This window comes from Petromyzon marinus, chromosome 74 (assembly GCF_048934315.1).
Source record: "Petromyzon marinus isolate PM22_M1 ecotype Great Lakes invasive population chromosome 74, UKy_Petmar_22M1.pri1.0, whole genome shotgun sequence".
NCBI lineage: Eukaryota > Metazoa > Chordata > Hyperoartia > Petromyzontiformes > Petromyzontidae > Petromyzon > Petromyzon marinus.
In genome coordinates this window covers 7329009-7340391 of record NC_133740.1, presented here as the reverse complement: position 1 = coordinate 7340391, position 11383 = coordinate 7329009, and the positions used below count along the sequence as shown (strand labels likewise).

At 55.5% G+C, this 11383-nt stretch overlaps 1 protein-coding gene across 1 annotated transcript; it reads left to right on the top strand.

Moving 5' to 3' along the window:
- Positions 1-52: 52 nt before the first annotated feature.
- LOC116937191 (protein SET-like) lies at positions 53-10693 on the top strand (the record flags this gene model as incomplete). Its single annotated transcript, XM_076056182.1, has 7 exons — positions 53-114; positions 3545-3687; positions 3791-3894; positions 4504-4617; positions 6693-6866; positions 8025-8156; positions 8468-10693. Coding segments are annotated over 7 exons (753 nt in total), but the record flags the coding sequence as incomplete, so codon positions are not given.
- Between the last annotated feature and the right edge of the window lie 690 nt (positions 10694-11383).

Genomic DNA, 11383 nt, shown 5'->3' with positions numbered 1-11383 from the left:
TCTCTTTGCCTCTCTCCTCTCTCCCCCGTCTGGCCGTTGCGTGTTCGCGTGAGCAGAGAAGGAGCAGCAGGAAGCCATCGAGCAGATAGACGAGGTGCAGAATGAGATCGACAGGTGAGTCGGGGTTTGCGCAGAGCTCTCGGGTGGGTGGGCCCCCCCCCACCCTCCCCCCCGTGCGAGGGGGGTGGGAGGGTGGGGGTGGTCCTCTGTAAAGAAGAGAAGAACCTCTTCCCCCCCCTCCCCCTCTCGTCTCGGGTCTCCCCAAGGTTGATGAGTGGCCAATGATAAAGTTGGTTTACATGTGCGAGAGTGCGCGCGAGTGGTCTGAGTGTTAGTGCGTTAGTGGTGTGTGCGTGGGTGTACGCGTGTCCGTGCGCGTACGTTTGTGTTGCGTGCGTGTACGTGTGTGTGTGTGCGCGCGTTGTCCGTGTGCGTGCTTGTGGGGGGGGGGGGGGGGAGGCGGTAGTAGTGTGGCGGTTCGTGCCCACCGCGCTATGAACCCGGCCATGACCCGAGTTCGTTTCCCGCTCGCGGCCACCGCAACACCAGCGATAGCGGTTATCTGAACCGGTGCCTGGCCCTCCCCTAGGTCGACTTAGCCTCGGAAGAGTACCCGGTGCCGTGTTTACAAATCGGCACTGGGAAAGACGAAAGGCGGCCGGGCGGTGGTGACCGGCCACACACACCACCTCCTCGTGTGCTACAGCGCCGGCCTACATCGGTGCTGCTGCTCGCTACTAACAGCACCTGCCCCAACAGTCTGTTAAAGGTCACATGGTGTTGGGGGGGGGAGGGTGAAACGTTGCCTTTGGTGTAGTTTACTATGCCCAGGCTGCTGGCCCACATAGATTTCACGAACCAGGGCCCCCCCTAAAGCAGGGGTCGGCAAACCAAAATGATCAAAGAGATGGTGACGGGGAGGACGCCCGCGAATATTTCAAAATCGCGGATTATCACAGCAGCACTCCGATCGACTCTCTGAACAAAGTACGATTTTAAAATAAGTTACGTGAAAATCGGACATCGATAGCGTTTTGTATTATTATATGTGAACCGCAAGATGTATAATCTATGTAAATGAAGACCTTCATCTGTACATCTCAAACACCTTACTTCAGGGTGCTTGCAGACAAGGTAGAAAGCTGACATTTGGTACACAGGTAACTTTTAGGACACAAACAACAGGAAGAGAGAGATCTCAAAATCCGAGCTTTTTCATTTTAAGGCCCCCCAAATCTCGATGTTTAAGTGCCCCGTGAACACGTTTGTGCCTGGTGTCATTCGCAAACCGTTCAACATATATAAGATTGCGAGTTTTTTCCTTTGACGGAGCGTTAGACTGCAAATAAAATTAAAGCGAAAACCACTGTTGTATCTTTTATTGTGTTTAAGATATTTCGGATTCAAGTGGTTTTGAATGGAAAAAAATTTGCATCTTATGATATTTACGTCTGAATAATTCTAAAACGGTAAAAGAAAGGAGAGCTTCCCCTAATAAGAGTATTACATTCGTTCATTTCTGTTCTTTCCACTAACAAAAGAACAATCTTAAAATTGAGCGGTTTCAGATTGGTGTGCGTCTTTAAATATAAGAAGTTGAATCGAATCGGCAACAATTTTTGTGTTTTTTTAAAGAAAAATACCAAATGTTTTGAGTGTCTGTTCACAGACACAAATCGGAAACAATCTTTATCAGGTTAATTATTATATTTATTGAAACCTTTTGCCTGGCGAGGACAGCCCTTTACGAACTAATATAGGTATAAATTATGTTTTGAAGACGATTGAGAGGGAATAATTACCGATCGACCGATCGATGCGTATGCTCAGCAATGATAATAACAACTTTCTTGGCTCCCGCCCAGCAGAAAACGCGGCCCACTGAGTGGACGACTGCAGAGCCTCGCCAATTAACATCACTCAAACTCCGTCGCCCACCGTTGTAAATATATGGCAACTACTGTACTGTAGAGCGCGATCGCGTGGATTTGGCATTAACCGGAGCGTCATTTAATCATATTTCACATGTATAATGAGCAGTCCATTTTTTACCGAAAGACCCATAGAACATATAAGATCCCATAGATGCGTAGGCTTTTCGCGGACCGATATTATTCATAATAAAGTGGGGGGGGTTTTTTGGGTTGGATCGTGTGAGTATAAATGCGTCATTAAACCCGCCACCGCCCTACAAAGCTTTGTCACGTGAACAAAACATGCTAGTTCGTTGCTAGTACAGCAGCAAACGGTTGTGTGTAGCAGAGTAAACCCACAACATTTACAACGTTACACGACAACAAGCTGTACGTTATCTAATTTTGTGGGTTAGGTCGTGCGAGTATAAACGCGTCGTTGAATCCGCCACCAACCCCGATGCATTTTCTCCTTGGAACCGATTGGCCGTACACCAGAGGGGCAGCTTTCTTCATGGCCTTGTCTCACCAGTGTTAGACCAGAGAACGACGCGATAAGACGAACGATGCAAGGACGATGCAAACCTGCCTTTTGTAATGACCTATGGGATTGTCTCTTGGAAATTGATTGGCCTGCACCAGAGGGGACGGCCTTCTCTGGGGGCTTGTCTCTGCGCCAGTGTCTGACTAGAGAACGGCGCCAAAAGGCGAACTCCCCCCCACCCCCCCGCATCCCCAGCTCTCTCGGCCTCCCATTTCCAGCCCCACGCAATTCCCACCTCTCCTAGCGTCCACGCAACGCTCCCCTCCCCTTACCCCCCCCCTCTCTCTCGCCCCCCCCCCCCCCCGCTTGCCCCTCCCGCCCTTTCTTACCTATATAACGTCTTACCACGGCATCTCTCCCCCACTTCAGCAACATACATTTTTTTACTGCTGTGGTTTTCCCACCTGATGATGATTGCGTGTGTTGCAATCGAAACGTCGTGGTTTATTTTATACCTACGTGGCTTTACCGAAAGAACCAAAGAGTATGAATGCGAACGTGCTTTGATAATGGACCTTTGGGATTGTCGCTTCGAAACTGATTGGCCTGCAACAGAGGGACAGCCTTCTCTGGGGCCTTGTTTGTTGTTGTTGTAATTAAACGGCAAGAACATCACAGCCGGTTCGAATTGTAAATGTGTGTAGTGCAGTTTAACTCTACAACAAAGACAAAGATCACCCCCCCCATGTAGCCTTTAACAGACTTGGGGCAATTGCTATGAAGGCCGGCACGGCACACAAGGGGGTGGGTGGCCAGCACCACGCCCGGCCGCCTTTGTCTACCTTGTGGCGATATTTGCACACTGCACTAGGTACCAATTTTAGGCCGAGTCGACCTGGGGGGGGGGGGGGGGGGTTATGACCGCTTCAGATAATCGTCACTAGGTGTTGGCCGTGAGCGGGAATCGAACTCGTGACGCCGGGTTCGTAGCGCAGCGTAGCGCTAACCGCTGCACCGCCGCTCCCCACAGCGGTAGCGCACACGCACGGCTTTCGTGCCCTACTACGTAACGCGTGAGATAAGATGGGAGATTGAGCGAGGCTCCCGTGCGTCCGCGCGGTCTTTCCCTACACGCCCCCCACCCCAGGCTGAACGAGCAGGCGAGCGAGGAAATCCTGAAGGTGGAGCAGAAGTACAACCAGCTGCGCCAGCCCTTCTTCCAGAAGCGCTCTGAGCTCATCGGAAAGATCCCAAACTTCTGGGTTACAACCTTCGTCAACCACCCGCAGAGTGAGTGTGCTCGCATCACCGAGCGTTGCCGGCTGTGAGCGAGCGTTGCTGTCGGTGTGCGAGCGTTGGGGGTCTCCGTAACAATGACTGCCCCCCCCCATAGTCTCGGCCCTGCTGGACGAGGAGGATGAGGAGGCGCTGCACTTCCTCATCCGGGTCGAGGTCACGGAGTTCGAGGACATCAAGTCCGGATACAGAATAGATTTTGTACGTGGCGCTCACTCGGCACACACTCACTGTCCACTCGCTAAACTATACACTGACTTATACACTCATTGTACACTCGCTATACGCTATACACTCACTCACTATACATTCACTATACACTCACTACACTGTACACTCATTCACCATACACTATACACTCATTCACCATACACTCATTCACCATACACTCATTCACCATACACTCATTCACCATACACTCATTCACCATACACTCATTCACCATACACTCATTCACTATACACTCATTCACTATACACTCATTCACTGTACACTCATTCACTGTACACTCATTCACTATACACTCAATCAATGCACACTATACATGAACTATACACTCAATCACTATACACTACACATTAACTATACACTCAATCACTATACACTACATGCAATCACTATACACTGTACACGCAATAATTCCACTCTCACTCTACTCTCAATCACTCTACTCTCAATCACTCTCCTATTCACACACTATACTATTCACACACTACACTAACGTGCCTCACCCTCTCTCCAACTCAGCCCTAACGTTTCATGCGTGGTGGTGGTGTGTGGTGTTGTGTGCGGTGGTGGTGGTGTGTGCAGCACTTTGAAGAGAACCCCTACTTTGAGAACAAAGTAATCTCCAAGGAGTTCCACCTCAACGAGCGGGGCGACCCCTCCTCAAAGTCCACGGAAATCAAGTGGAAGCCTGGCAAGGTGTGTAGCCTGTGTGTGTGTACCCTGTGTGTGTGTGTGTACCCTGTGTGTGTGTGTGTGTACCCTGTGTGTGTGTACCCTGTGTGTGTACCCTGTGTGTGTGTACCCTGTGTGTGTACCCTGTGTGTGTGTGTACCCTGTGTGTGTGTGTACCCTGTGTGTGTGTGTACCCTGTGTGTGTGTGTACCCTGTGTGTGTACCCTGTGTGTGTGTGTGTACCCTGTGTGTGTGTGTGTACCCTGTGTGTGTGTGTACCCTGTGTGTGTACCCTGTGTGTGTGTGTGTACCCTGTGTGTGTGTGTGTGTAGCCTGTGTGTGTGTGTGTAGCCTGTGTGTGTGTGTGTAGCCTGTGTGTGTGTGTGTAGCCTGTGTGTGTGTGTGTAGCCTGTGTGTGTGTGTTGCCTGTGTGTAGCCTGTGTGTGTGTAGCCTGTGTGTGTGTAGCCTGTGTGTGTGTGGGAGCAGTAGTGTAACGGTTAGTGCCACGCTGCGCTACGAACCCGGCATCCTGAGTTCGATTCCCGCTCACGGCCAACACCAGTGACGATTATCCAAACCGGTCTTGGGCCTCCCCTAGGTCGATTTCGGCCTCGTGAGTACCTGGTGCGGTGTGTAAACATCGTCACTGGGGAGACAAAGGCGACCGGGTGTGGTGCTGGCCACCCACCCCCTCGTGTGCCGTGCCGGCCTTCATAGGTGCTCGCTAACAGCACTTGCCCCAACAGTCTGTGAAGGCCTGCACGTGTGCGTGTTGCCTGTGTGTGTGTGTGACCTGTGTGTGTGACCTGTGTTCGTGACCTGTGTGCATGGTCTGACCTGTGTGTGTGTGCATCCTTGCCTCTGTATATTTAGCCTGTGTGTGTGTGTAGCCTGTGTGGGTAGGTATGCCACTTTGGCAAGATGTTGACTACCTCGCCCTGGTATACAGGACCGGTTGTTGGCGGGAGTTGAGCGGGAATCTAACTCGGGGTCGCCGGGGTCGTAGCGCAGCACGCTAACTGCTGCACCACCGCTCCCCCACAAGCACGCACGCATCTCGATGGCCAAAATGTAATCTGCGAATGACTCAATTGGGATCACGCACAGATAGCGATACATGGAGACCCATAGAGGTATACGGAGGAAACCAATGGTGGAGCCAGGATTTTCAGGTAGGGAGGGGCAACCCCTCCAGCGATGAAAAATGATGGAGGAGTTGTTAGTAAGCAGGGAGTTGTTAGTAAGCAAGGAGTTGTTAGTAAGCAGGGAGTTGTTCGTAAGTAAGGAGTTGTTCGTACGTAAGGAGTTGTTAGTAAGTAGGGAGTTGTTACTAAGCAGGGAGTTGTTAGTAAGTAAGGAGTTGTTCGTAAGTAAGGAGTTGTTTGCAAGTAAGGAGTTGTTAGTAAGCAGGGAGTTATTAGTAAGCAGGGAGTTGTTAGTAAGGAGTTGTTAGTAAGCAGGGAGTTGTTAGTAAGTAAGGAGTTGTTCGTAAGTAAGGAGTTGTTCGCAAGTAAGGAGTTGTTAGTAAGCAGGGAGTTGTTAGTGAGTAAGGACTTGTCCCTTGCTTTTTATTCTCCGCGTGTGCGGCGATGGCGCAAGCGTCGATCGAGGGGTCGAATTCGCACCGCGTTGTGCGATCGGCATCGCGCTCGCTGAAGGTGTTTGACTTGAGGGAAGTCGTGGACTCTGTACACGCGACTGCGCAAAATTCTGCGAGTCGCTGAAACTGCTTTTCCGTTACTTTTTGCCAATTATGGACTCAGACTATTGTCCTATCATGTCATAGAGTCCCTGGCACGTAATAATATGCTACACCGTGGTCGCAAAATGCCGATTTATTACGAATAAACCCCAATGATCCGATCGAAATTAGGGATTTCGATCGGATCATTGGGGGGGGGGGGGGGACACGTGCCACCTCCCCCCCCTCCACTGGCTCCGCCAGTGGAGGAGACCCAGAGAGGTTACATGGAGAGACGTAAGTTACAGAGATGCAAAGAGAACCCACGTGGGTACAGTGTTGCGTCGAGAATTACGTGGAGACGCGTGTGGACCCATCTCTCTCCTCTCCATGCGTCTCCCTCCGTCGCTCGCCCAGGACCTGACGAAGCGCAGCGGCGTCGGCGCCAAGGGCAAGGGCGGGCGCAAGCGGCAGCACGAGGAGCCAGAGAGTTTCTTCACCTGGTTCACCGACCACTCGGACGCCGGCGCCGACGAGCTCGGGGAGGTCATCAAGGACGACATCTGGCCCAACCCGCTGCAGTTCTATCTGGTGCGGCCGGCACTGGCACGCACGCGCACACGGGCTGGCGCACACACACACACGGGCTGGCACACACACACGGGCTGGCACACACACACACGGGCTGGCACACACACACGGGCTGGCACACATACACACGGGCTGGCACACACACACACGGGCTGGCGCACACACACACACACGGGCTGGCAGGCACACACACACGGGCTGGTGCACATACACGCACACACGGGCTGGCACACACACACGGGCTGGCACACACACACACACACGGGCTGGCACACACACACACACACGGGCTGGCACACACACGGGCTGGTGCACACACACACGGGCTGGCACACACACACACACGGGCTGGCACACACACGGGCTCGCACACACACACACGGGCTGGTGCACATACACGCACACACGGGCTGGAACACACACACGGGCTGGCACACACACACACGGGCTGGAACACACACACGGGCTGGCACACACACACACGGGCTGGAACACACACACGGGCTGGCGCGCACACACACACACGGGCTGGCAGACACACACACACGCGGCTGGCACACACACACGGGCATGCACACACACACGGGCTGACACACACACACTCACTGGCTGACACACACACACACGGGCTGGCGCACACATACACACACACGGGCTGGCACACGCACACACACGGGCTGGCACACACACACTCACTGGCTGACACACACACACACGGGCTGGCGCACACACACACACACACACGGGCTGGCACACACATACACACACACGGGCTGGAGCACACACATACACACACACGGGCTGGCACACACACACACACGAGCTAGCATAAACAGATCCTCCATGTGCGTTAACGCACGCACACCACCACTCAACCACCACCGCGCCAGTACGCGTGCCTCCAGGCCCCCGACATGGAGGGGGAGTAGTTGTGGTGGTTGAGGTGAGTTGCGGGTGTTGCGCCCGCCTCTGCAGGCTTCCAGCATGAAGGGTGCGGTTGTTGTGCTTGTGGCGGTCGTTGTGTTTGTGGCGGTCGTTGTGTTTGTGGCGGTCGTTGTGCTTGTGGCGGTCGTTGTGCTTGTGGCGGTCGTTGTGTTTGTGGCGGTCGTTGTGCTTGTGGCGGTTGTTGTGCCCGCACCAATGCGCCTGCCTCTGCAGGCCCCCGACATGGAGGGCGAGGAGGGCGACGAAGATGACGAAGACGACGAGGATGGCGACGGAGACGGCCTGGAGGACATTGACGAGGAGGACGACGAGGGGGAGGATGAGGAAGAGGAGGAGGAGGGAGAGGTGAGCTCACCGCCGCCGCTCGCCACCGCTACCACCGCCGCTCACCACCACCACTGCCATCTCCACCACCACCACTGCCGCTCGCTACCACCTCCACCACTAGCACCGCCGCTCACCGCCACTACCACCACCGCCCACCACGACTCGCCATCGACAACATCTACATCGTCATCGACGTCATCATCGACGTCACCGATCGACATCATCGTCACCATCGTGTTATAATCGTCGTCAGGATCATGACGGTGGCCGTGGTGACTAATCGCTGCCCACCCCCCCCCCCCCCCCCCACTTCGTGTGTGTGGCTGCAGGGCGAAGAGGATGGGGACGACTAAAACGGGAACCCCCCGCGGTCCCCCTCTGAATTTTCACTATCCCAAGATAAACGACAAAAAAAACACACAAAAAACAAATTCATTTTTTCCGTCATCGTGGTTTCTGTTTGTCCGGCCCCGCTCCCTGCCCCCCCTCGCCCACGGCCCTCCCCCCCCCCCCCCCGGCCCACCCCCCACCTCCTCTCGGCAAATTAAACAAAGCGGACACGGGGTGTTTCCTCCTCCCTTGGTGATCATCCTCATCGTTATATTATTATTATTTCCCTCGGCGCCGCCACAACACCCCCCCCCCTCCCCGTGCTTGGCGATGACCCTGCGAGTTGGAGGAGTCTGGGGAGGGGATCCCCTCGTTCCGCTCGGTCGATCAGCCGGTCGCTCGCTCAATCGCTCGCTCGCTCGACCAGTGGCCTGGTCACTCGTCCGCTCGCCCGGTCGCTCGCTCGCCCCCGGCCCCCCTTAGGCCCATTCCGCTCCCTCGCTCCGTTTGCCGAGAGAGAGAGACGAGGTTTCCCGTTGGTCGTAGCTTCATTTTGAAGTCATTTTTGCTTCCCTAAAGCCCCCCCCACCCCAACTCCTCCCCCCACCCCGCCCACCACTCCCCCACTCCCCCCCCCCCCCGAAACTCTGCCCACTCCCCGACCCCACCAAACGCGCCGTTTATTTTTGAGGTTCCCTCGCTGAGCTGTTTTCTCCGGCGCTCACTCGCTAGAGGCCGCAGGAGGAGTCTCCACCCTCCCCATCCCCCCCCCTTGCCCCACCGGTTCTGCCCGCCCGCTCGCTCTCTCGTCCACCCGCCCACTCGCTCTCTCGTCCGCACGCTCACTCTCTCGTCCACCCGCTCGCTCTCTCGCCCGCCCGCTCGCTCTCTCGTCCACCCGCCCACTCGCTCTCTCGTCCGCACGCTCACTCTCTCGTCCACCCGCTCGCTCTCTCGCCCGCCCGCTCGCTCTCTCGTCCACCCGCCCACTCGCTCTCTCGTCCGCCCGCTCGCTCTCTCGTCCACCCGCTCACGTGTCCTTCCGCTCGCCCACGTGTCCCCCCCCCCCCCCCTTCCAACGGTTGTGTGCCGCGACGCGGACACGGCGCACGTGTACAAAGCAGCCGAGTGTGTACGCGTAGCTTAGCGCTTGCGTGTCTGTGCGCGCGTGCGTGCGGGGCCCCACCCCTCCCCAGCCGCCATTGCGCCCCCCACACCCCCTCGACGCCCCCCACGAAAAAAGAAATCCATCCGGGAACCGCGGCACGGCGTGCGTCCCCAGCAGTCGCCTCTCGCACCGCCGATAACGGAGTTCTAATTAAATACATTTTCAATCGATTTTAAAAGTCCACGCAGCCTCCGGTGCCGGCTGGAGGCTGCCCCCCACTCCCCCACCTGCCACCAAAGCGACGAGTGCCAAGGCCTGCGGCGGCGGTGGTGGTGGTGGTGGTGGTGTCGATGGCGGCGGTGGAAGGCTGAACGCCGGGCACCAGCGTCCGGCACGGGTGGCGGTGGTGGTGGGGGGGCGTTGGTGGGGGGGGGGGGGAGATATTAGGGCCCCCCCCCCCCCTCGGTATCGGCCCTGTAAATAATTAAATCTGAACGATAAAACTTTAAAAGTTTCGCAGCCTCTGGGTGCTACCGCCCACGCTCTGGCCTGGGTAGAGTGTGGGGGGTGGTGGTGGTTCGGGGGGGGGGGGGGGGGTGCGGCCTCCTGCCCCGCACCAACCCGCAGGCTGTCGCCGCCGTCACTACGATCGCTGTCATCGTCACCGATGTCATCACTGTCGCCACTGGGGGGGGGGCAGTTTATTTAGCGTAGCTACCTTTAATCCCCCCCTGCCCCCCGTAGCTTCCTCGCCTGGTCGTAGAGTTCGTGTCTCGCCGCTTTCGCTTTCTTTGTGTGGGGGGCGAGCCGGGGGGGGGGGGGTGTGTGTGTGGGGGGGGGGGTTTCGCTGTTATTATTAAATGTGAGTGGCCTGCCCCCCACTACTCCCCACGTGGCCCCCCCCAGCGAGCGGTGTACGGTATAAACACATCGGTGTGGTGGCTCTCTCTCCCCTTGGAAATCCATTTTCGTTGTTCTCCACGTACCCCCCCGCCGCCCCCAGCCCCCCCCCCCCCGTTCCGTTTTTATTTCGTTGCAGATGATGAGTTACGTATTTTAAAACGAACATCGTGAGCGTCTGTCTGTTTTTTGGTACAATAAAGACGACCCGTTCTGACTCCTCCGCTCCCCTTGTGTGTTGGGGAAGTGGGGGTGGCGTACCCGCTGAGCTGCCATAGGGGACCCACAGAGACCTACAGACACCCAGAGTGCTCGAGACCCACAGAGACCCACACTCGTAGATACCCACGCTCATAAAGACCCGTACTCCTAGACTCGGACCTATACTCATAGACCCATAGAGACTCATGCTCAAAGAAACCCACACTCATAAAGACCCATACTCCTAGACTCGGACCTATACTCATAGACCCAGCGAGACTCGTGCTCATAAAGACCCACACTCCTAGACCCATAGAGACTCATGCTCAAAGAGACCCACGCTCAAAGACCCAGAGACCCATACTCCCAGAGACTTAAACCCACAGAGACCCATACTCGGAGACCCATACTAAAACGAACCTTTTAATTTCACCAGGTTAACCAATCGGCTTATTATCACGTGGAAAATTATGTCGGGCAAAAAAATTATCCACGCGACCACAGGAAGAGAGAGAGAGACGCAAACCCCAAATATACAGCAGCAGCAGGCATCAGGGTCGGGGTTGAACCCGCGTTTTCCTGCATACCAGGCGAGGTAGGTAACATCTCTTAGCCACCGTGATGATGAGAGAGAGAGAGAGACGCAGACTCCATATATACAGCAGCAGGCGTCAGGGTTGGCATTGAGCCCACGACCTGTACATCA